The following is a 26,215-nucleotide window of genomic DNA, read 5'->3' as shown; positions in this document are numbered from 1 at the left end:
TCCGCGGCCGGAGCGGGCCCGGCCGCCCTGTCCCGGTCACCGGCGTCGCTGTGCCGCTCCGCCGAGGGCTGAAACGGAAACAAACTGTCTCCGGCTTCTCGGGGGAAACGGGAGTCGCCGCCTGCTCGGGGCTGAAATGGCAACAAACCCCGGCCAGGCCTCCGCTCCCCTGCGTGGCCACGGGGCTTGTTCTGCCCCGGTAAGGTGGGCGAGCCTCTCTGCCGTGGGGGGAGAAGCTGGAAGTTTTGGGGCAGGGGTCTTTTTTGGGTGTTCGGGGGGGATGGTGAGGGAGGTGTGGAGGTGGGTAGCAGTTGCTGCGCCGGGGCGAGCTCTGCGGTGCGTTGGGAGAGGGGTTTGGGGTAGGGAGATCGCCTCTCCGCATCATCCATTATTGACTGCAAAATTCCCAGGAGCCTGGAAATATCACTTTGCGTTGTGTGCCAGGAGCTGGGCCTGCCCTTCCCTCCCCGACGTGTCTGCTCAGGGCCCGGCTTCGTCTGCGCTATTGACAGGAGAATTAAGCTCCACTTGCAGTTTGGTGCTTGGTGTGGTATGAGGAATTCTCTACGCAGGGAGCTGCGAGTGGACTGGGATGCCTCCTATCTCCATTTAGTTATGGAAAACTAGCAAGGCATCGAAAAGAGCTGTGTAATGATGGCTGGGCAAATGAGATTAGTCTCTTTCTAGAAAGAAGAGCCTTGATAGAGCGGTGCCAACACTCCTTTCTGTGCTTAGGATGGGACCAAAGCAATCAAAGAGCTCAGTATCTCTTCATGTGTGTCAGTGAGGTAGGCTGAAATGCTCCGAGGGTAACAAGAACTGGCAGCGTAACCTATTTCTGCGTGAACTATAAAATCCCATACGTAAAATGGAATTGGTGGAAGTAATTGATCCAGATTTTCTTTTCCTTCTGCCTTTGGGTTAAAGTCAAGCTGCTTATGAGAGCTTTCTGGTGCACCCACCCTTGCCTTTGCTGTTCTGTTAAATGTAAGCTGTTCCCCACATTGAAGTGGAAGGAATTTTGATCTAACAGAGTCTGTGTTTAAGCTGCCCCTTTTCTTGGAGTCTTCCAAAACTGTTGTTGACCCCATCGCCTGTCAGCAGCCTCTATTGCAGGTATTAAGTTCAGCTAGGATGGCAGCCAAGCAGTTGCCACTGCAACTAATGTCGTCAGAGAACAGTGTTTATCTGTGGCTGACTGAAGCCTGATTTTGAACACGCTATATACAATAATCCTAATGATTTGTCCAGTTTATGTTTTTTCTACTCCAGGGAGTTCTGCTGAATTACATTGCTATGAAAAAAACTGTTTCAGTTGAAAAGTTAGTCAAACCTCTTTGCACTTGCTAGGTTGAAGGTTGATCTCTTGTACTCCCCGTATCTCTTGTGTTTCTGGTTAATCTTAAAAAGTATTTTAATTAGCTAGTAATCTCTGCCCTTGAAGTGTTAATGCTGGTCTGTAAGAGCGTGGCTTGGGCTGTGAGATGTGAAGCAGGATGGCTTTCAGGTTCTCGGTCTTGCAGTCAGGTGAAGGCTATGCATACTCCTTGCCTTAGTTCTGCTTGATTCACCTCCAGCTTAAAACCATGATTCACGTGAGTTGCATTTCCTTACTGGGCTTGTAAAAAGGCGCAGAGATGTATTTCATGCACGCAAACTTAATAGGGACTAATGGAGACCTGACTGATGTTATTGCTGAGTGACGGGACAGGTAGTGTGTCCTGTGCATTAGCATACCAGCAACAAGTTGGGCTGACGAGTGCTGATCTAAGCTCTTCTTCTCCCGTGAGCAGCACCTCTCCCTAGGTAGGTGTCTGTTAAAGCTGTGATGCAACACTAAATCTTCTCTCTGAGAGGTGTTTATAAGATGGAGATGGCCTGGAAAGCCCCGACCTGCTCAAAAGAACTGGAGAGGTTAAAATTGAGTTCACTGAATCTGAAAGTAGGCAGGGTATAAGCAGATACAACTGCCTCTAAAAGCAACTGTGCCTGTTTACTTTGGCTCAGACGTGTACTTTAGCCTGGTTTATAATATCTGTGCTATTAATATTTATGTCTGAGGAGAGGTGAACTTCATCCTGAAAACTGGCACAGAGAGCAGTGAAATGTCTGGGTACACAAGAACCTACCAGCAGCTTCTGCAACAATGGGTGCGGCATAATCAAAATAGAAAACTGTAATTCGGTAATACTAGAATGCACAGCGTAAGCTGATGCTGCCAGGCTGCAGCTCATCTTAGCTCTCAAGTAATTGTTGACAACTTCCTTTTCTGGGATCTCGCAGGAATAGTACAGGATATTTAGTCATTAACTTGGGTGGTGTAATTTGATGCCATAAATTTATGAGATTAAATGTCTGTTTTAGTGGGCAGAAAATGAGGCGGGGGGGGGGGGGGGCCTCACTTGCTTTAACATTTTCTAGGAGTCCCAGGCAGCGTGCATGCAGTACTTGTCACTTTGGGTTAAAGAGCAAAGGATCATCTGTCAAAGGAGAGGTTTTAATTGTGACAGTGCTGTCCCATTTGAAAAACTGCTTTGCCTGAATTTGCTTTTGTGGCTTTTGCTACTCTCTTCGGTGGTGGAAAAATAAGGTAATAACAGCATTAAGTGTAGATGTTTGACCAGACTTTTTTTTAATCTCTTGCAGAGCAAAGAGTGGAAGATGTACGACTGATTCGAGATCAGCATCCAACTAAAATACCAGTAAGTCAGGTTCTTTCCATTTTTCACTTCAATTTCCAGTCTCATGTTCTTTTAGTAGTTAGAAACCTGTAAAAGAGCTGTCCTGGTGAGACCAAATTAAAATTTGGCCGTTCAGGGTTGTTAAGCCTAGATTTCAGAACCATTCTCAAACTAGTAACTGGCAGCCAGTGTGGTGGAGCAAGGTGCTAGCTGGGGACTGGAGGAAATGGGGTTTCCTGTGTACTGAAGTTGCATGTTGCAACTTCAAAGAAAACCATGCCCCGGCTGAGCTCTGAGATTCTCCTGAGTGTTCAGCTCTTCTCATCCATCTCAGTGTTTTTCCTCTCCAAAAGAAGAGTCTGCAGAGGTGAACCAAGAAGAATACACAGTAATGTAGAGACAGATACGGCTTTCATCACCAATCTGTGCTGAGAAAGACAGAAACGCTTGCCTTCTGGGAAATGGGCCTTTGCTTGAGGTCTCCAGGTCTTTGCTTGGCTGTCAAACCCTTCCACCTCACCTCAAAGAGGAGATCAGCCCTCATCTTGTCACTCTTCTTTAGCTGGTCAGCTCCAAATGCTGCTTAAATATTTATTTTCTTTCATTTATGGCATCCTCAAGTTTACAAATGCAAAGCAAAGCATCCTAGGAAGCAAAAGGCAGGAATTGTGATGTATTGCTGATGAGTTCTTCACAAATGGTGGGCTTTTGCGTGATGGCTGTCGCTGCAGTACACAATAAATGCAACTGTCCTTATGGCCATTTGGTGGAACAGGGAGGGTCTCAGGACATTTTGGGGGGCAGAAGAGAGAACTTAATCGGACACCTCAGCCTTTGGCTCTCAGTGACGAGAGCTGATGAGCCCTGTGAGTGGAAATTCTTCTGTGAACAAACTGCTTGCAAACCGTCTGCAGTTCCAGTGCAAGTTCATTAACAGAAGCAGTTGTTGCCTCCATGCCAAATAGAAACTGAAAGGTTTTCAGCTTTCCTTTAGCTTTAAACTACGTCATCTCAAAGCTGTTGCTGCTGGGCGTGGGAACAAGTAATATTTTACAGCAGAGATTTTCTGACTTTTCTGGAATGTGCAGTTTTCCCAAAAGGCCCTTTCCTAACAAATCGGTTTCCTGAAAGAAGATTGCTTTTTCACCCACCTTTCACAGATCACTTAGCCGTAATCCCCAAGCTCTGTGACCACAGATTGAAAGCCATTGATTTATAGCAAAGCTCTCATTTTAAGTCAGCCATGGACATAATACTAGCAAAAATTCAGAGGTACCTAAGTAACTTGCTGAAGATGCAGTGATGCAAACTCCCAACTATGGCAGAGGAGGAGCTGGAGGCTTGCTGTTGTTGCCTGTCCATGTCCTAGCTTGAGTCACTGCCTTGTTATTATCATTAGCAGTTCTGGATGAGATAAGATGGCAATGTCACGCTAGATGGTAAATCCCTGCTGTGCTGTCAACATCCTTCATTTTGCTGTTGAAAATATTATCTATTGGTTATGGTCTACCTTTTTAAAAATAGAGCTGTCTTTTTTCCAGAATAAGCCAGCATTTATTTAAACTGGTGTAAGGAAGTCTTTCTCTGGTATAATTAAATTGGCTCAGTATCTCTTCACCTGTGCAACTTTTGAATATCAACACAGCCAGGCCCTGTGAGCATGGAAATGATCCAAGTGAATGGTGTCACGTAGCTACCGTTGATTTAAAAACAACAAAACCCACATGGCTGTGGAAACAGGAGTGCACGAATTCTGAGATCATTTCTTAAAAGCAGGAACTACATACAGTTGCTGGGCAGGATGCTTCTTAAATTGGAAAATCTGCAATTTCCTCGTGAATTAAGTAGTTACTACATAACAGTCTTGGCAGAATTACTGGTTCCTAAGCATGCTGTCTTGAGATTAAGGAGGAGGAAATTCTCTCCTTTGAGGCTTTATACCCTTCACAAGTAGCTTTCTCTCATGCATTAGAGTAAGCATGGAAGGTGGATGGAATAGCGTACTAATCTGGAGGTGTAGTTCTTAGAAAGGGATGGCCTGAAACAGGAGAAATTCTAGTGAAAACTGCTTGAGTTTGCAGACTTCTGTAGCAGCCCAAGCCTCTAGTCAGCCACTGTAATGCGTAAGAGGGAAGTGTGCTTTATCTTTTCTAGGGTTTCCTTGTTGCCGGGTTATTCAGTGCTAGATTAAATGGTTCCAGCAAATGAACTGTTCTAAAACCGCACTGAAGCTGTGGATGTGTGCTGTTAAATCCCTGTTTGTTACCCCTTAGTGCAGTGACTCTTGCAAACAGAACAAGAGAAGCACGTGAAGATAATTGTAATTGTTCCTTTTCAGATTCGAGATACTGCATTCACAAATGAAAGGAAATGGAGTTTAGCATAAATGCCGGTACTTTGCTGTGTTCAAAATGGAGGGGTGAGGTGAAGGCACCAGACACCGTTTCTGCCTTTCACATCTTCTGCTCCTTTCTTTTTGTGTTTCTTCTTAGGTGATCATTGAAAGGTACAAGGGAGAGAAGCAGCTTCCAGTTTTGGATAAGACCAAGTTCCTGGTGCCAGATCATGTCAACATGAGCGAGCTAATCAAAATTATCAGGTAGTATGCTGTGATTTCAGTGTAAGCTGCATCAACCTAAGACTATGATTCTTTGTTAATTCCCCACCTGCTGTATGCATTTGGGAGCTCTTTAAATGGAAAATTCATCTAATGAGCGCTTGGTATCATCACTAGGACAAATTCATGAGAAGGTGCTTTTCCTTTGGCTTTGCTGGAAAAAAACTCTGAAAAGAGCTGAGCTGTTAGTCTGCTTTCAAGAGAAATAACTGGTTCCCAGAGATGTAGGAGGAAGTCTGGGGCTGCAAATCCCTGTCTAATATGGGTGCTTCTGGCCCAGGACTCCAACACTTCCCGCTTGGCTATTTTAGGATGCCTTCTTGGTGTTCCGCCTGGGAGTCCCTCTCCAGAGTGCCTGCCTCTTCCCACCTACTGGAGGAGGAGTTTTGGCTCATAGCCAGAGCTCTGAGCTGTTGCTTAGGGTTGATGTTGGCATACTTTGATTGTGAGATGAGGTTTCCCTCAATGGCAGTGTTGAGGCCTGAAAAACACATGTTCAGACCAGTGTCTTTTTGTCCCAGCTGTTTGTGCAGACTGTGGCTTGAGTATTGCCCCGCTCTGGTGCTTGAGCTTTGCTTAAAACAAAAGGCAAAGGGGAAATAGCCATGGAGTGGAAGTTGTGTGGTCTGAAATTGTGGTCAGAAGTTCTGCTAGAAGTGCATTTCTCCTGGCTTAGAAGGAATATTTTATTAGTAAGAGTTCTCAAGCAGTAAACTTGGAAGTTAGCAGCAAACCAGATTTTGCTTTTTGTTGGTCATGGTGTACAGGGAGCTAGTTCATGGAGGCCACAAACTGTAAAAACTGAGAGTTGTCTCACATGTCCAAACAATTCCCTGCCTCAGAGGCTTGTACAAAAACTGTCTATCGTAAGCAAATCCCAGCTCTTAAAAGAGTAAGAAAACGAGATAGGGTTTTGGAAGCAGGAGCCAGATTGTTCAAGTCTTCCAGAATTTCTCATGAACATTAAAGGCCCTGGGCAAAAAGGTTAACAGCAAGCTGAAGGATTTTCCCAACCTTTTTTCTTTGGCTTCATTGTTAATAGGTGACTTGGTCCCAGCTGGACTTGGTCCTCAGCCAGCCCCTCTTGTGCATAGCAAAGCCTGTCCTTCCCAACCCTCAGCCAGCCACTGCCTTCTCTCAGCCTGCTGTCTCTGGAGTGATTAGAGCTTGGTTTTGGAAGGGTCCCTTTCCAGGGCTGTGGCTGGGAGGCTAAATAAATCCTTGTTTCCAGCTGCTGCTGCCCCTCGGCAGCGAGCGGATGCAGCAGGAAGCTTTTCTGATCTGTTGGTGTTTCCTTCTTTCTTTGGTTGCACCTCCACGTATCTGAGTTCCTCTTGCTTACTTGGTTTAGGAAGTAGTAAGAGAGCTCCTCTCTGCAAACCTGCTTTCCAGTAGGCAGTTTGGCAGAAATACCTATTTCCCCCCAACCAGAATGAATGAGCCAAGGGAAACCCCTCAGTTAGATGTTCACTGTGCCACGCAGCCTGTGAAGTCTGTTGCTCTCTGCCCTTCCCATGATGCTTCTTCTGGGAGGGAGGAGAAGAGGGGGCAAGATGTTCCAAAGGTTATACGCAGGCTGTTACAGAGCTGCTGGCAAAGTGAGTTTAAAAGGTCCAGGGCCTTCGCAGGGAAGCTCTGCCCATCCTCCCTCCCCGTCTTCACACGGATCTCTCAAGGTCAGGCTGAGTTTACATTTCCAGTGAGATGCTGTTGAGCTGAGCTGCAAGGCAGAGGTCCTGCAGGCCTTACATGTTTGCTGGTTGTACAGGGATCATGCTGGCAAGGAGTACCTCTTCCTTTTCGCTTCAGTTTAATGCCCTTCTGGAGCGTAGCTTTTCCAGTGACATAAGGGCTTCTGTCCAGTGGATATATCTGACTGGACTTAGTAGATGAATTTAATACAGCTTTGAGGTGGGAAGCAAATGCCTTCTCCGGTGGCAGGGCTGCTTTGGGTGGGGACACCTTCCTGCTGTCCATGCTGGAGGACTTTGTTTTGCCGTCTGTCCTAAAGCCTTTGTTAATGTGAGTGGAAATGCATATTCATCACTGTCAAACTCCTTCCCCCCTCCGCTCCCCCAAACTCCCCCCAACAGGCGACGCCTGCAGCTGAACTCCAACCAGGCGTTCTTCCTCCTGGTGAACGGACACAGCATGGTGAGCGTTTCCACACCCATATCCGAGGTGTACGAGAGCGAGAAGGACGAGGATGGGTTCCTGTACATGGTGTACGCCTCTCAGGAGACTTTCGGAGTGCAATCTTCTGTCTAAGACACGCAAGCGGCTTCTAGCCTAGGATTTTGGTTTACCCTTGGCCATCACCCCCACTCTTCCCCACATGCACCCCAGGGAAAGAAACGGATGTCACCTACGCTCTCAGTACCTTAGCATAGGCTTGCTTTAGCAGGTGTCTCATCTTACCTTGCCTTGTTTGTGACTATTAAACAGTACAGACGAGCACCTCCAGCTTTGAAACCTGCTGTAATATTCCACACAGGCACATTTACATTTCTGGACTTTATGAACGGAACCCAATTGTACATGTGACAATTGCAAATAAAGGGACACTCGATTGACTTTTAACAAGCAAACAGGCACCAGGGAGGAGCTGAAGTGTTTCCTGTGACAGTTTTCTGGAAAATCTCCCTATGATTCCTTAAAGCTTTTTTTTTTTTTTAAATGGGAAGGCTTCTGATGAGAGCAAATACGTTTTAATGTTTTGAAGCAGAGCTTTGTCTCCTGCAGCTCGATCAGACTCGTGTCAGTGCTGCATTGAGTCAAGGCAAGAGCTTGGGGTGAGCTGGGGGAGTACAACTCTTTTTGTCTCCGTTTTCTGTGGCACCACAAACTTAGGAATGGTGCCAGTTTCTGAAATACTCATACCAAACACCACAGCTTTATTGTAGTTTTAGGAAGTGTTTAACTGTAAAATACACACCTGGACAGGTAACATTGAAATAAACTCCAGTCTGTTATGAATTTCCAACCCCTCTCTGTTCAGTGACACACTGTTCTTCATACAAGCACTCTTCCAAAAGCTCACCCCCCCTCTAGCCCAGAGGTTTGCCATTCCCTTGCCCGGGCAGAGTGTCTGCTGGGAAAAGGTAGTCGAGGGACCCGCTGCCAGCACACGGGGCTGTCAGGATGCGTGCAACCGGCCGCAGAGTGGGCTGGTGTGATCCGAGACACGAGCGGCGCCCGTATCGCTCACGTTCTTGGGAGTGCCGCCTGGCCTCGCTGTCTCCATCTGCTCGGCAGGGCAGGTGCGTTCCAGCCCTCCAGTGCGAGCGGGCAAACGGCTTTGCTGTACACACCTCCGTACTGAACATTGGACTCGGGACATGCCACTGGAATTACCAACCCACACTGCCTAACCAGTCTGTCACTTGTTTTGCACGTTACCACTGAGGCGGAGGTCAGGGAGAAGCGCTTTTAAAAGCAGCTCACATCCAGGAGTTGCTGTTGAGAGTTGACGAACAAAAGATTTTTTTTCCATCACACTGAAGTCTCCTGCCATTTGCACGGGGTTTGGAAGATCTTGGTGTTACTACTGTCCTGAGCAGGGAGGCAGCCTGTGCAGAGGAAAGGTATCTCGTAGGACCCGTGTTTTTCCTCTAGAGTCGTTGTCAAGTGAAGCATAGCAGGATGAGATTACTCTTGTATATTACGTGTCTGTGAACTAACTACATCTGTTACTGGAAGCTAACTTACTATAAAGGGGGAAAAAGAAGCAATACTACTGCGTCTTGGCACTCTAGCTCAGTAAGGTGTACAGTTTGTACCTATCTACACCTCTTTGCATGCATCTTGTTCACGCTTCAGATTTTTTATTGTTCTTTGTGTTTTTACTCCAATGTAAACTTTTAAATGCAGCTTGTTCTATGTTTAGTTTTGTTCGTGTAAGAAATTGTTTAACTCATAACTGACAACCATACTTGTAATTACGACGTGATTGACTGATATTCCTGTACAAATGTTGCTTTTTTAAAATTAATACAGTGCTGATATGGATGGATTACATCCCAACTTAATTATGGCTTGTGTGGTTATTTCTAGACAGCTTTTGTAAATCGAATCTCCGCAGGGAAGGGCACAGAGGTCTGTTCCACCTGCTTCAGGGCGCACAAGGTAGTGAACTAGGTCCTGCTGACAATGACTAGACACTTGTACTGAAGCCTCTGGTACTGTTCCTCATTAAGAACTGGGAGAGGGAGCTGCCGCCCTCCAGCAGGAGGAATTTCAGGTGTGATTGCCCTGTAGAACAGTTCTGCTCTCTAGACAGGTATGGACCAGGGCGTGCCTGCACATGGACCAGTTTCCATATCCCCGTTTTGTTTCTGTTCCTGCTCAACCAACCTCTTCCTCACGGCTTCAGAACCCCAGCGCTCTTGCGAGCAGGACTCTGCTCGTCAGGAATGACCCCAGGCGCCAGCCACAAAAAGTTCTAAGGAAATAGCGAGCTGGCGATTCCTTTTGCTTACCCCGATCATCAGCGCAGACATACCCTGCATGAGGGGCGAGCCGAGGTGGCTGAGCAGAGCCTGGAGGCGCAGCTGCTGCTGTCCTTCGGAACAGGGCACAAAAATTTCCCTGCTCATCCTCCCCCCAGCTCCTTCCTTCACGGTGAAATCGGGTACAGGCTTGGGTCAGCAGCTGGAGTCAGGCCACGGCCGCTCCCGGTAAGAAACCACAAGCGCAAACCCTTTCAGAGCAGCTCAGCTTCCTTGGATCAACCGGGAGCCGAGTCAAGGAGAGGAGAGCAACTGCAAGCACTGTAATAGATCTGTGATTCACCAGCAGATGTCTGTGGGTGGAGAGACAGCAAAAGTAATAAAAGGAGTTAAAAAAAAAAAAGTCCCTGCTAACTGCCAAGCTGGAGAAGCCTCCACACAGATGAAGCCCCTTTAAATTAAAAAAATACAAAGGGAGTCTGTTTAACTCTTTATTTTCCATACATTAAATTTACTCAGATAAAAACATTCTAAAAATGTACAATTTTACTTTTAACAAAGTATAATAAAACATAAAAATCCCAATACCAGAATACTTGACATTTACAATTCAAAATCAAATTAGCTGAATATTAAATATTTACAAAACTATTTAAAATATTTATAAAGTTACATGCACAATTTGTAATACTAGAATTGACCGAAGTAAAAGAAATGGCTCAAATGGGAGCAGGAGTTTCCTTCATTCCTAGTGGAAAGTTATGTCCAAGAGAAGCTGTTAATCTGCACTTGAAAACACACAGGATTTGCTTTCTGCTTCAGTACCAACACGTTTCTTGCTTACATAAGAAAAAATTTAAGAGAGCAAATGGGTAGTTCCAAGGGTTTATTACAAGAGATGGTGGCGAGCGGGGCGGCAGGAGGGTTACTGGGGCCTCAACCAGCAAAAGTGTTTTCTAGACTCTTGTGAGTGCTCAATACATGGATTTCTGTCCAGATTTGCCCACATCCATCTCATTTATAACAGGCGTTCTAGACTACCCCGAATCCACAGCTCCGAGTGTCTGTGACCTCCAATAAACAAACAGCTAACCCATATGCAGGGGTTTCCGATGATGTCATTTTTATTTTGGGGAGGAGTGTCGCTCTGCTGAATACCACAGACTACACTGAATTTTTGAGTACCTTCACCCTGAAGCTTGCCAGCGAGAAGTAGCATGAAACAGAACTCTGGGTAACGGTAAAGGTCTAGTGTTAGACTGTTATTTTTGGAAGTCTGGCACTTAATTTGCCAAGATTTAATGACCGTAGCATGAAAAAGTTTCACAAAAAGTGGAGTGTGACATGCTGTTTTAAGGAAAAGTATTGTGGAACTCTGATCCAAATACCTCGCTTGCTAAAATGAGGCTTCCCTCTTCACTCTCCTGCTGTTTAGCGTCAAGCCTGGCATATCTATTAATGCTTAATTTGCAGACTGCCAGCGCGAGGAGGAGTTTGCTGGAAATTCCATCCTGTTTCGAGTACTTCCATCACCAACACTCCCAAACGGAAAACACTTCTGAAACTGCACCACACGTCGCTCACTCCCCTGAGGGAAGACTCATCGCTAACTTCTCCATGCCCCTGCAGCGAGATGACTTGGGATTCCCTTCTGTCTTACACCTAAAAATCATTTCTATTCCACAGCAAAATCCATTTTGAGAACTAATTCTTTTTATACTTTCAGGACAAAGATAGCAATAAATAGCATTCTTTGAAATCTCCATCTTTCAATGTATAAAAATAGGTTTCAAGGACTGGTTCTTTCAGCCAGTGAAGCTGGAACTACTATTCTAAAACAAGCTGCCTTACTTTTCGGGGGTAAAAAGATGGATTTGTGCCTTTTAAAAACAGGTTAAGTATTCTTCTATGGAACTAAAGTGCTCTATTCAGACTTACCAACTTTGGTGGTTCTTGGTACAAAGTGGACAGCATTCACTAGCAGATCTGAAGCCACAACTCGCTCTGATGGAGGGAAGGCTCTGCAACTGCTGCTGGCTCACCAAACATTTCTCCATTACACTCATGTTGCTTTAAGGTACTCAAGACTTCTGAATTTGAACTTACTCTAAAACCAGACTTCACCATTTAAAAACGTTACCTAAAAGTACACATAAGCCACTTTAAGAAACATCAGCCTTAACTTTACACAAAGGAAACAATCCCAAAGAAAGCTCTGAAGAAAGGAATGAAACAGTTTGCTGGACAGAAGTTCAGTTTTACAGTCCTTTTGTTATGGTTTCAACTCTGTGATGAATATTAGACGAGACTGTGTGCCCAGCCTTGGGCATTAAAACAAAATGAAACTGGTACAGATTTTTTTTTTTGCTGTTGATTTTTGCTATTTTGAGAGGGATTTTAACACTTGCACGTGTGTTGAAATACAGTTTATTTAAATACAATTCAGTTTTAAAACATTGTTTTAAAAAAAGTGGAAAGAAAAAAAAAAGAAAAATAATGTTAAGGTTTGGCTTTCAGCACATGTTCCAGGCCACTGGAGAGACCCTCAAAGCTGGAAATAGTAAACATCGTCACTGAAAACTGCACGTTTCCTTCAGCGTAATACAGTATGACAGATTGTTCCTACCATTGTCTCAAGCTCATTAAGGCAAAGTAAATTGCATTGTCAGTTTTCATCACTTTAGTGTTGTAGGTCTGAAGGTTGTTCATTAGAACACAGGTAACCTCCTCAAACGTAGGCAGAGCGAACAGAAGCGTTTCAACAGTGTGTGCAATACTGCGGGTAGTGTGAGCTGGGCTGAGGATACACAAATCTGGTGGGTTTTTTTTTTCATTGCATAGGAATAAAAAAATATCTTTTTTTAAAACCAAACGTTATGCAAATTTAAATTTTGGTTTCCACGAAGCCAAATCCGCTATGAGCTGCAGATCGCTACCTGGACCGAGTTTGGTTTCTTGCCATCTCACGTTACTGTGCCCCTCCGGTGACGCTCATTTATCCTGCTTGCCTGCCCGGCGAGGCTGACGACTGCCCACTGAGAAAGTGGGACTGAAGGATGGCCCAGAACATTTCTCTCTTATCAACATGGTCCAGGAAGGTCTCGACTGTCAAGCTACTGTGTTACCCCCTCACACTGATGTTTCATTACTAAGGCCCGATCTCCTCGGGGCAGCTCTGCACCACTTCAAAACCTTCTCAGATATGACTTCCCTCACTTCCAAGTGAAAGTCAGCTGCGCCACTACAAATACTATTCATCCTGGTGTGGTTTAAATTGGTGTAAGAAATACCTCCAAGTGTAAACAAGGCTTCAGACTTTAAAGGTGTCTTCCAAATTACAGTATGCAAATATCTCTATGTCAGACATTTTAAAGAGAAGGCCTCACCCATTTAATGCCGTCAAATTCCTCGGGTGAGCCATGAGGATTAGTATCTTCTTTCAACCAGACAGGACCAAACTGTTTCAAATTAGCAGTTCAAGATTTGTTTGGCTTCCTCTCAAGTCCTAATTTAGATTTGTCACCCACAAATTATGTACGCTAAGTAGTTAACACCAAAGCTAGTCATCTACAATCTATTGCAACGAAGGAGGCTGACAATAAATCCTTCAAAGTCTTGATAATAATGAAGTTTACTACCTTTTACATGTTTGACTTCTACCACTTCTGAATCCTGTAGCAAAAGCCTTGGGGTAGGAGTCAAAGGGTTTTTTTATATAAAGTAAAGCAAAAGCTTACAAACTCTGCTGCCAGAGTTCTTTTTCTTTTTTTTAGGATGGTTTAAAATTCATTTACAAAAGCAGAATAATAAGGTTTCTGTGAAAGAGACCTATATACAGTAACAGGACGTAAAGGTTGTTTTGTGTATTACAGGAAAATATCCTTGAAGCCTTTATGACTCTGGAGTCTCTGGGACTTGGACCCTTGGAAACTAAGTTTATTCCACTGCTGGGAACCCAGCACTATCTAGTAATAAGTGAGACAATGAAGCACAAGTTTGTTTCCAGAAGGAACCGAAACTGCTCTGTGTGTTCTTTTGAAAGGGAAAGGAGAGACTTACTTAAGATTTTTATTGTGTAGTTAAGTCACATAGCCTGCTGGTGCCAATTTTTAAAAGTTGGAACTTCTTTGCCTCTTGCACTGGTCTCAGAGTGACACTGTCTGCTAAAAGTGCAGAAAGCTTGAAGAGTTTTACATTCTTCTGTAGTGCAATCCTTAAAAATCCCAGAGATTAGTGCCTGATCACTTTTGAAAAAAAGTAGACATTTTACCTAGCCCAGGGGTGCCAAAGTCCTTCTGGCGAACGGCCGCTCCTACCTTCAGCCTCCAGCTTCAACTTCAGAATGTAGCTGCCCTGGAGTTAGACATTTCACCTTAGAAAGTCCACCTATGGCAACATTCTCCAGTAAAAAAAGTACCTCGGATGTTGTACTTGCAACAGAAAATGCAGCTGGCCAGCTCCACCATCCATCCAGTACGCATCGGTCCTATGACACGTAGTCAGAAGTTCCAACAACAAGATCCAAGCTTGAATTTGGCAATCAAAAATGGGTTTGATGCACCCCTAAGCTAGATTTTCTACCTAGTCTAATAAAGTAAAGCACCTTTGGATTAAAAAATACATTAAGCTTAACAGCAACTGGACGTCTCAGTTTTGTATTTCAATCTCCTTGTATCTCCATGGCTTACAGTATTTTCTTGCCAGATAAAATATCAGTCTGTGGAGTCAAGACTTTCAGAGGGAGGAGCGTATTTCAGCCTAAACGTACCTGGGGGAGAGGAAACAGAAGAATTAAACATCATCAACCTTCTCACATCTGTTGCATCTCAGAACTTTCTAAAACAACCTGCTTCTTATTAGACGTGTAACGCAATATTGCAGCGTACCACCAGCTTGCAGCGCCGCGGTGAAGCTGCAGAAGAGGCTGACAAGCACGTGTCTGCAGCTGGCGTAAATGAAAATCATAGCTTTACACAGTAAAACTCACCGGCTTAGATGTCGTTTCAGGGCTGGCAAAAATTCGTTTGGGATAGTTTAAATGGAAATTTAATTAATGAAATGAAATTCAGCTTAAAAAGACAGCAGACTACACTTCTGAAGTTCTCCGAATTAGGACTGACGAGGCAGTGTTGTTTCTTGCCCACTGGCTACTATCAAAATATTAGCCACAGAAACTCCACTAATTAGTTACATTTTAGCACTGCTGTAAATTGCTGTCTCAAAATCAGTCACCTGTTAATTTATAGTGATCAAATACTTGAGACCTTGTCTGCACCGTATAAAACCAGATACAGACATACATTATAGACAAGACACAATGCAAAACATAACACCTCAGAGCTGTTCGCTCCAGTCAAAAGTTTGTATTTAATTTTTTAAGACTACACCACGTGCAAATTATCTCAACACAATATGTCAACCAAAATAAACAAGAAAAATGGAACTAAGAAGTGCTCTCAGTAAAGTAGCATTTCTCTCTTAGTTGTTTCCTGCCCGGAATGACAGATTTCGACTCTCTCCTGGAGAAGCCTGTGCTGTACCCATGTAAGCAACATGCCCTACAAAATAATTATAGCAGCAAACACAGGACCTTCAAGAGCATTTGAACAGTAATTCTTCATTTAGGTTACTATTTTGGGGAGGAAGGGAAAGGGGGAACAGAGATGGTCAGTTTGTAAACTTCCTGGGGAACTTGCAGTTATAACTCAAGGTGACCTGGATGACAAGGTATAAGCAGCAACAACAATTCCGCTGCAACCTGTCCACAGAAGCTCCTTCCCTCCCTCCTGCAGAGCCCGCTTCTCTCCTTCCCAGAAACCAGCACAAGCCCCGCAGAACACCCGGGTCTGACCCAGGGCCTTACTGGGGCCCTGTCCTTGTGTTGGGTCTGCACAAAACCAAGTTTAAACTTTTGCCAATATAGCCCAAAACCACCAGCCTTCAAGAACAAGATTTTTTTTTTATGCAAGTCAGAAATGAAAAGATTACGGCACTGCGACCAGACTCCCTCCTGCCATTCCCCCTGGCTAAACACAACGCTCTGCATGTAAGCCACATCCCACATCAATCCCTCCACCTGCTTTTACCTTGTCGATTGAAATCCATCGGAGGCTGTTTGCAGTCCTGAGCTCTGTGACCACTGGCCCCGCAGTTGTAACAGGAGAGATTCCCATTTTTTTTGTGACTTGAACCATTGCTGTTTCCCATCATTCCCTGTGCCTGATACACCCCTGCTGTCCCTGCCATAAAGTTCTGCATTGGCGGTACCGCAAACGTTGACTGCCCAGTCATTACGGAGTCCGGTGCTATACCGCTGTTGTAAGCGGTGTGGACCACGGGGAAAGTCGTGCTGCTGTTGTACTGCTGCGTGTTGATATAGCCGTTACTACACAAAGGGTTGAAGGGCAGAAACGGAAAAGTAAACATTGAAGGTCCTGAAAAGGGGTGCTGAAAATAGTTAGCGTAGCTGACGGTCATACCACTCGAACCACAGTTCCCGCTGCACCCGCAGGAGCTGCACACCATGCACCCGGGTGGCTGCGGCTGCTGCTGCTGGTGGTGATGGTGGTGATGGTTCTGGTTTGGTACTGGGATGCTCCCTGCGGATCCGCTGCTGCTGCTGCTGCTGCTGCTGCTGCTACTGCTGCTGCTGCTGCTGTAGAAGTTGTTCTCGGCGACAGATGAGAGTGTGGGACTGGAGCTGGGTGCAGGGCAGCTGGGCAAATTCGCCATGGTTGCAAATGATGTGGAGGGGTGGCTGCTGGAGGAGGCTGCATTACTGTTTGCGCAGAAGCTGCCTTGCATTGGCGCCACTGGCACGCTGCTCATTGCAGAAAAGGCAACTTTGGTGTTGGCTGTGTAGAGAGCAGTCCGGGGATTTATTATTGCAGGGGACACCGTTATTTGCATATTACTGGAGCAGGAAGTCTGTCCGGCAATGGCAGAATCGGTAGGAAGAGACGAAGACACCAGGAGTTTGATGGGTGGACGAGCCACATGGAAGACTGTGCTGGATGTTACAGTGGCAGCAGTACTTGTTTCTACTATTAATCCCGGCTGCTGAGCTGTTTTTATCACTCTGTCCAGAGTTGAAGCATGTACGACTTTGGTTCGAGGACCAAAGTTAATAGTAGATGTGGGTGAGCTGTTCTCAGCAGCCCCTGACAGCACTTGCAAGGGCTGGTGGGGAGAAGATGCAGACATTACATCCACCACTGCATTTCCAAAGCTCTTTTCCATTTTTATGCTGCCCCTAGGTCCAGGAGAAACTTTATTTCTTTCCTCTAAAGATAAAAGAGAATGCATGGACGATGAAAGTAGCTTCATGTCTGCATTGCCACGGTCTGATTTATGCACTGAATTTAGCATCCGAATGGGGGTGATATGAGTAGAGGCCGCTGACATCATTTGCATTGGCAGAGCGTGGTGGCCGGACGGATTGGAGCCTGCATCGTTTTGCACTGGTAAGACCTGAGCTGTGGGTCTGGCAGAGCTCGAAGTGAAATGATTCAGTAACATCACTGGCTTCTCCTTTTCTGAACCGTCTAAGTGAATCTCTAAACCTAGGGACAGAAACATCTATAAATACAACTGCTTCACTAGACAAAGCTGGGCAACACAGGCACACTCTTTGGTTGTTTCTGCTTACGTCTCTCGTTCTCCTCGGCACTGTCTGAGCTCTCTTCCCTTGTCTGGATCCCCATGGGGCTGGAAGAAGAGCTGGAGTACTCAGAAGAGCTGCCCTCCCGGGGCAGTGGGTGGGCTGGCTGATCCACATCCACTCGCAGCTCTGCAGATAAAGGGCGTGCGAGCAATCAGGGAAAGCAAACAAGAGTGGTAACACCTACTTGATAGGACCTAATTACAACTGTTTCATGACACCATCTAACATACAGTGATGCTCAAGATTTACAGAGATACGTATCAGCTAAGAAGCAGGGGTCTGGAGGGGTAACACTTGCTGACTAGTGCAGCTAGCCATTCACATGGAGGCCAGGAAGAGGAAGCTACTTTTTATTGCACTCCATATACGCAGGAATTGGACTTTTTGATTGCTCCCTATTAAGCCAATGACATTTTGGAAGATAAAGCTTACTACAGGTTGGTGAAAAAGCAGCGTAAGAATGAGCTTGCTCTTGAGCAAGGACATATTCAGCCCCGAGAGCACAGCAGTGTCCCTTGCTCCTCTTTCTTACCTGCAGCATGGTTGCCACGAATACTCTGGATAGGCCCTACATGCGTAGTAGGGGGAACCCTTGCCACACCGCTGCTGGTAACTGAAGAAGGTGTTGTGGGGTTTAGGCACCGTTTCTCCGATTTTTCTCTACAGGGTGATGGAGAAACATATGAAGAAGCAGAAACTGGCTAAAGCACAACAGATAAATCAACTTCTGAATGAAATTGAAGCAGACAAAGCCCACTAAGTAATCCACTAAATGTTATGCTAATTTCAAATGGAAACGTTTGGAAATTGCATCAATCTTGACCATAGCTTCTTGCCAGCAGTCACATTTGGACTGCTTGCCATCTGATTACAATACTCTTATTTGTACAAGGTAAAACATCACCAAATAGTGACTAAATTCTATCACACTTTACTGAAGTGCATCCCAAACCTAGCCATGCACACCAAAACCGAAGAGAAGGCAACGCAGTCCAAATTTTTCATTTTGCCAACACACTCTGGAAAAACTAAGAGTGATGAAATATGCTGTCAAGGAACTTTGATAAATGGGCATGCATTTGGATTTTTTTTTTTAATTGCTTTTTAAGTAACTGCAGTAGCTTCAGAATAAACATTTCCCTCTAAATGGAGATATAAAAAAATAGGACAATCTGTTGCATCAGTTTCCCCAAAGGGCTATTAATATGGTACAGAGCACCAGCCTTCTTTGTATCACCACCACCACATAAAGCTGTGATCTTCCTGAGACCAGGGATACCTGCAACAGCCCTGACTTTCAGTGGTTTGTCCCCATACAAAGTTAGAAGTCCAGACCCTGTATGGGTACCATCTGGCACCCCACCCCCCAGCTCCGGGGGGCTGCAGCTGCCACAGCTGGCTTGGGTCACTGCGGGACACCAAGGAGGCTCTCAAAGCAGCTGTGCTCTGTCCGCACTGACTGGAAGCCAAAAAATTGTCAGATCTTACGAAGAAAAAGTCCTGCTGGGCACTCTGACTTTCTGGGTGCATCACTTGAGCTTGCAAACCCTACAGCTCAGTGGCTTGCTTGCCTGATTCCCTCCTACCCCACTAAGCTCAGGTAGGTGGTAAGCCCAAAACCTAAATGGGCTTTGCACACTTGCTTTACAATACCCGTTATACAAGTTTTAAAAAAAACAAAACAAGACCCCAAAAACCCCCACAAAACCCAAGCAACAGCATGTATCTTTTTAAAATTATTTAAAAAACATCCCCCTCCTTAGAAGAGCTGTCAATGTGACAGGTGAAGACAGGCATTTATGTTATGACTGGGTTGCCATGTCCTTTTAAAACGGAGTTCGCAAATTCTTTACATTTGGTTATCCTTACCACAACCCTGAACACACAACAGTAAACCAGTAAGTACTAAATATTAACTAGTCGGCCTCCATTTCAAGAACTTTTCAAAGTAACCAACACAACTGCAGAGGCAGGGAGGTAAGTATTATGCCCATTTACAGGTGGGAATCCTCGTAGGTTTATGGTCTGGAAAGCAATGACCATTGTAAAACTTTCATTAAATATCTTAGGACCTTAAAAAGACAGTCTCCCCCACCCCCACTTACTTCTCCAACTCTAGCTGGGTCTTGAGCTTCTTCTTTGCTCCCATGGTGAGGGATTCAAACTTATTCAGATCTTCCTCAGTAAGGCTCAGAAACTTGTAAAGAAAAAAATGCCATGCTTATTAGTTTTACAGCCTGAAATATTCTTATTTACATTTTCAGTAAAAATCTGTTCTGAAAGGCAACTTTAAAGCCATTTTTTTAACATTTGTTAATTCAGAGAAACTCTCTACTCCAGTTTTAAATTATACAATCACTGTAGAATAAAAATGTGGGGGACTGGCATGAAAGAAAGAAATCTGTAGATTAAATTTAATTAGGTGTGTGCTTACAGTAACTATTCACAATAAAGATGAAGTAATTAGTGTACATATTAAAATAGAACTTCGTGCTATGAGTTTAAGGATCTCTTTCTCTTAAAAAAAGTTTTCCTAGTTGTGTCATTTAACACAGAAATTAATGTGCAGTCATCTCATCAGTTTAATTGGAAAATATACTCCAAAATTAAATTTTGTAATAAAATGCAGACATAGAATATGAAAATAAAATATAAAAGTTTATATTATAATGAAAATTAAAGCCAGCAAAGTATGCATAATAATACGTGCTTTTTTAAAACACACTAGAATATGCACAGCTTTGCTACTTTAATAAAGAAAAAAACCCACTATATATTTCCACTCACATAATGAAGAAAATAAAATCAGAAGACTCTGGTAACAGACTATAATTAAATACATGCAACGTACTATAACCAGCACAAAGCCATCCCAATTTAGACCTGGCTCAACCTAAGCACTTAGTCCACTAGAGGGCGTTCAAGGCTAAAAGACAGTGAGCAGACATGAATTTTACAGATGGAGCTGGGTAAATGCTGCAAAAGTATTCTATTTAGACAAAATCCAGCACACATAGGTATCATTCATGACTCTTACTATGCAAATACATAAGCGATTATTTTTCCACAAGAATTTCTGCAGAAAACAAAAACCTCACATTCACTTGGAGGTACGTGCACACGCTGATGTTCAATTCAGAAATCTCTGTGAATCTGTTCTTGAAAATAAGGATAACCAATATTTTGGGAGAAAAATCAATCAAGAAGCAGAAATTTAAAAAAAAAAAATCAACCAATTTTAGCTATCTACTGCACATCAAAGGGATGAACAGGGAGCCAAAGCAGAGCTCCTAAAACAGCATGCAAGTTGGATCTTCAAGCATTCAGTGAAGAATTCTGAAACTGGCAGCAGCTGTTGAACAGCCCAGGCCCCGGACAACACACATATCGAAAACAGAAAGAAGGTTTTCATCCAAATATTATTGCTTCAAGAGAGCACAAACCTTCACGGCACTTGCCAAAAACTTCTGAAATTCTCAGTGCAGATGTTTGCAGCCTCTCTCTCTGCACTAGAGAATATAAGGATAATTTAAGAGATGGCACCCTTTTCTTCATCTACTGCCTTACCTTCTCCATGGTGAGCTGTTTGAAGACAGGATAGTATTTGTGCAACCGCAGTTTCCTGAGCCAGTCTAAGATCCCATTTTGCTCCTGTGTCTGAGGGGTCTGTGGACTGGAAGACATTAACATGGGTGAAGAAGAGGTGTCCATCTGGGTGCGATAGGCCAGTGATGAGCCAGTACCTCCTGCATGGGAACAGTGGGGTAGTGCAACGGGAGCAGCAGCCGAGTGCTGAACGTGATTCTGAGAAGACTGAATGCCAGCCACTCCACATATAGGTCTGCAAAATAGTAACATAATTTGATTTAGCACATTGAGTCTGTCACCCAGAGTTCAGCTACTACGGCCATACAGATCTACCACTTCCAGGATTTCTGGTAAAATCTGCACTGTTTGATCCAAGTTACAGGTTTGTACATATGCTGTTCAACAGCACAATAAAAACAGTGCAGTTTATGGCAAATGGTAAGCCTTATCTTCAGCTTTAGCAGAGGTTTCCTTCTATAATCACAGAAAATATATGTTCTACTACCTCTCTGTGATTTAAAAAAGATTTAGAGAGAATGCCCTTGGTGCAGCTTTGCATTATTAAAAAGAAAAAAAGAAGCCCAAATATAATCCTGGGGAAATTTTTTTTACATGTGGAAGTGGCAAAATAACCCACAATATTGGCTCCTTGGAGGGTTCTGGGTTTTGTTGGAGAAAATGAAAATTGCCTCTTAAAAGAATGAGTTCCGAGTTTGCTAAATCCTAACAAAAGGCAAGAGGATTTCTTCCCTCCTTTTCCCAAGGCTGACTTCTACCTCCCTTGGAAGAGGCTTCCTTCCTCCCTCTGAAAGGAAAACGCCTGCTGTACAAGGAAACATTCAAATATGCTCTAGAGAGAAAAAACCCTTTCAGAGATGCTCTAGTCTCCCTTTACCCAGGAAGACTTACACTAGGGACAACCAGATCTGTGCCTACAATTCAGATGATCATTATTCCTTTTAAGTATGTGATTGAGACCATTATGACTTACGCAGTAAGCAGCAGATCATGAAGAAAGCATCCATCACCACAGCTCAACATTGAAGTGTTGATGCCAATTAGTAGTTACAGCTTTAAACATTTTGAGAAACGCTGCTTAGAACACACGTTCATAGGTTTTACTGCCAGCAGGAACACTGCAATTGTCTTATCTCCCATATAAAGCTGGTCAAAAGGTTCCCCTAAGAGCCGCTGCTGCTGTGATAACCGCCAGTGACAAGAGATTCTGTCACGATGCTAGAAAGTTTGGTCCAAAGGTAATTACATTTTATATCCTTTGTTTTTAAAGCTGAAGTTGAATTCTATCTTCCATTTCCAGTAATTGTATCACGTTATATTTTGACTTGCAAACTGTTACCTACGTTTTGTTGTATTTGTGATCAACTCGCTGCAAAACTCTTCTTCAAGCAATTACCTAAACTGAGCTCTAAGATGTGTTTTCTTAAGGCATGTGAATAATGAACAAATGACAACACTAGGAATGCTAATAGTACCTTATACCAATATTCTCACCATTTGTCTCTTCTGGGCAGATCACACACTAAGGCTAGAATTTCTTAAAATCTACTACAGATTAATATGAAAGTGTAGATGCAAATAAATCCCCAGGGTGAGAGAGAGAATTACCTATGTAATGGGGTTTTACAACGAACCAGAACAAACGTAAACAAAATAAATATTTCACCTTCCAGATGTTCCCAGCGTAGTTCCTACTTTATACAGGGAGGGGTTGCCAGGATCTAAAAACAGGGAGCGGAAGTTACAAATGGCATCGGTTTATGAAATGTACATCAGTACAAAAAAATTCATTTTTAAACTTTATTTAAACTTACTTGAACTCTGAAGTTGCTGTGACGGAGATGAAGTGCTGAAGAACTTTCTAACGTGGTCATTTTTCACCACATGGGAAGGTAATGGTGCCAAATACCTGCGTGTTCATCAAAAGCAAACAAAACCCCCCATTCTGTTATATTTGATTTGCAGCTGCCTATGTAATCATGACTGTACGTGAAATTTTGAAATTGAATTTGAAATTTTGAAACTAAAACATAAAAGACCTTTCAAATTAATAACACCATGCAATTCTGAATCAAAGTAGACTTGAAACATATGGACATTCTTATCCTTAATAATACTTAAAACACATTACCATTGTGTTGCTTTCACTCTGTTTAGTGTTTCAGTAAAGATACTTAATTTAGGAACACTGAACACTTGTAAGGCAGAAAATGTTAAAATATAAACCTGAAACTTCCCTTTCAAATTCACAAACCTAAGACCGTAAAATATAGATGTATCCATTATTTAATTTTCTCCTCTTTGAGATAAACAGCAGATGCAGAGTCTGGCAGTGTAGGGAAAAAGGCTATAAAACTTATGTCACATTCTGCCGGGACTGCTGTGCCTCTTTTGGGGGGAAAAAATGGCAATCTCCTAAAACTGTGCAATGTATGAAGTGTGTTCTATCAACATGACTAAACTTCTTGTTGTCATGCAAACTCGGCTGCCTTTTGCCACATCTTCTATAGATTTGAAAATGTATAGAAAATTGTTTAAAAAAAGAAAGCATTTTGACCATATCTCTGTCATTTTTTTAAAAGTCTTTGAATAAAAAATAATTCAACTATACACACAATGTGCTTTCCACCTTGAAAAAATCACAGTTCATTTCTGAATTTTTCAAATATGTAGCACTTAACAGAACAGCCTCTTTCTCTGCTCCAAAGATACAACCGTTGCTGTGTAAATGCAGTTTGCTGCTCTATTAACCTAGATTTGTAAAGTGTTGCTAGCTAAACAGCACCAGCAGCAACATGCATTTTCTCTTACCCTCCCTAATTCTTGTCAATAGGCTGTGATCCTCAAAGCACAGAAGTTACTGTTTGAAATGTTAATGCTGTTTGCCATGAAAAATAATCTAGGCATGCACCTGCTGGCTCTGACTATGGAAAAACAATATCCACACTGCCAATGATGGATAAAAGTCTGTCTTGACTTACGGAAAATAGGTGTTTAGCAGAAGCTCTAACAAAAGTTAATTAGTATTTTAAAATGTCATTTAATACTTTGCAGATACAGACAGTAGTAGCTGAAAATAATTTAAGTCCCTCAACTTTTCCTAGCAAAACCATTTCAGTATTTAGAAAGAGAGAACTGATGTGACCTGCCACAGATGATGATTTTTAAATTGTTGGTTTAGGTTAGATAATGGCCAGGTGATTTGTGATAACATGAGGAGGTACTATCTAAGGCTTCAAAAATTTCTTAGCTGTTAATGGCTTCCAAAAATTTAATGGCTATAATATATACATACCTACCTTTTTAAAATTAAAATAAGCATCACAACAACTTAAAACAACCGAGACAACAAAAAACTCTGTGAAGAGGGGTGGGGGGAAAATCCCCACAACCCATCCCTCAATACAGAAGGATAACTATTCAGGCAGCTATTTTTTCCTGACCTTTGATGGTTTTTTTTTAAAGCAGTTTTGGCTATTTTTTGAGTCCAAACCAAGCTTCTGCAAAGCCAATGATCCTCTATTTGTTTTTAGCAAGGAATGAGGAAATATCAGTTCTCCAGGAAGCTTAATACAGAATATTATTACCATCTGTATTTCTGAAGAAAGAATTCCTGAAAAATTCTAATGCACTGGAATTAGTAGAATGTCAAGAAATAATGCTTAGGATCAAGCTCTAATTTCTTGAAAGTAGAGTATGAACATAATATTTCTATTTCCTGTTTCTTTCTTCCACTTGGTGAAAAAAGCCAAGTGTCAAGATAAAAAAAACCCACAACAATAAAAAACACAGCATACCTAAGGTCTGATTCCAGGTCCATGTGGTTCCGTTCTAGGTAAAATGAATCTGGACCAGCTAGGCAAGGAATGAATTTCTCCAAGTTTTCTTCTGGATACAGTTGAGATAGCTAAAGGTGGAGGATATTACAAATAGTAAGTGAAAATAAGACTTGTTACTCATAGGAGATTCAAGGCACAGCAATTTGTAAGTCAAACATTTTATGAAATTCAATCTATCTGTATTATCTCAGTACATTTTGAAAAATGTCATTGAACAAAATTACATACAGGGTCAAAACATCTCTCCATTTTCAAGTATTTTTCGTATTGCCTTTACCTTTGAAATAAATTCAGTCACTTCAGTGGAAGATTTGGTTACCAACGTCACTGAAGAATCAGACCACAGGACCTTAGGAAGTAAAAAGTACTCAGTTTAGTAACTAATAGTCAGGGATTTAAGTTTGGTTCCAAAAGATCAATAACAGGTATCAAATGTCGCCCACAGACTGCAAGAAAGTTTGTAACCTGTGACATCAATAAGGAAAAATTTTTTTTATGTACAAGTTACTATTACTCAGTCCTCCCTCGCTGCCCGATTCTTGCTGTTATTATACTTAACAACTATTCTGAATGCTTGAAAAAGCACTTCATAGTTTACACAGCCATTGCACACTGCAGACATCCAGTATTAAGGAACAGACTACTAAGTAATGGAATATTTTTTTCTTATTATTGTTAAAGAAAACAGCTGGTTTGTAGAATCTGATGTACAATATGAACAACTCACCACAGCACAACAGTGCCTATTTATAATTAACCAACTCCATATGCCATGCAAATTGAAGATGGCAGCAAATCACCCCACTGCAAAAAAAATGCAGAACCTTAGAAAGGAAACCTGCAGTTACTGCTCTAGCTGCGCTCTTTAGACACCATCTTGTATGTGCCCTAGAAAAAGGAAAGAGTTCAGTATCTCTTACCATACGCTTTCTGCATTAAGTCATTACATTCTTAGATACAGAGGCATTTATTGCTTGGTAGATGATTAGTTTAACTGAGCCAAAAGTCAGGATTTCTTGGCACAAAGAATATCGGCATGAGACTGGCCAGTGATAAGTCCCTTCAGACTTAAGATACATCTATTCAAGGCGTTTGGAAGGCATATGAATCTTCAGCAGTTCTATAGAGGAAGAAGCTGGTTTTATGTGTTTAAGAATCAGGAGGCCATCTTCTCACATGACACTAGTTTCAATGACAACTGAAAACATACACAAAGTTTTTCCAGCCATCAGAATGCTGCCAAAAAGACTGGTGAGAGGAGAGTATTTCAAAATACATTACATAATGGAGGAATTTCCTCTCTGCAGAGCTGTTACACAAAAAGGGGGGGGGGGGGGGGGGGAGGAAAAAAAAAAAAACAA

The 26,215-nt window shown here is 43.0% G+C and overlaps 2 protein-coding genes across 2 annotated transcripts in view; one reads left to right on the top strand and one right to left on the bottom strand.

Moving 5' to 3' along the window:
- Nucleotides 1–2,639: 2,639 nt before the first annotated feature.
- MAP1LC3B (microtubule-associated protein 1 light chain 3 beta) lies at nt 2,640–9,326 on the top strand (the record flags this gene model as incomplete). The annotated part of the gene is made up of 3 exons (XM_010579716.1): nt 2,640–2,702; nt 5,174–5,280; nt 7,392–9,326. Coding segments are annotated over 3 exons (345 nt in total), but the record flags the coding sequence as incomplete, so codon positions are not given.
- A 2,914-nt stretch (nt 9,327–12,240) lies between these two features.
- Nucleotides 12,241–26,215, bottom strand: part of ZCCHC14 (zinc finger, CCHC domain containing 14) — a 53,071-nt gene continuing 39,096 nt past the window's right edge. The window contains exons 4-13 of the mRNA XM_010579607.1: nt 25,132–25,203; nt 24,813–24,922; nt 22,830–22,924; nt 22,682–22,736; nt 20,977–21,250; nt 19,515–19,606; nt 17,942–18,069; nt 17,395–17,535; nt 15,833–17,308; nt 12,241–14,514 (exon numbers count right to left, since the gene is read on the bottom strand). Coding sequence (XP_010577909.1) covers nt 14,459–14,514; nt 15,833–17,308; nt 17,395–17,535; nt 17,942–18,069; nt 19,515–19,606; nt 20,977–21,250; nt 22,682–22,736; nt 22,830–22,924; nt 24,813–24,922; nt 25,132–25,203 — 2,499 coding nt within the window. The 3' untranslated portion in view covers nt 12,241–14,458. The remainder of the gene's footprint in view (nt 14,515–15,832; nt 17,309–17,394; nt 17,536–17,941; nt 18,070–19,514; nt 19,607–20,976; nt 21,251–22,681; nt 22,737–22,829; nt 22,925–24,812; nt 24,923–25,131; nt 25,204–26,215) is intronic.

Source organism: Haliaeetus leucocephalus, unplaced genomic scaffold (genome assembly GCF_000737465.1).
Source record: "Haliaeetus leucocephalus isolate CR32 unplaced genomic scaffold, Haliaeetus_leucocephalus-4.0 Scaffold668, whole genome shotgun sequence".
In the NCBI taxonomy this organism is placed as follows: Eukaryota; Metazoa; Chordata; class Aves; order Accipitriformes; family Accipitridae; genus Haliaeetus; species Haliaeetus leucocephalus.
This window is presented reverse-complemented; position numbering and strand designations above follow the sequence as displayed.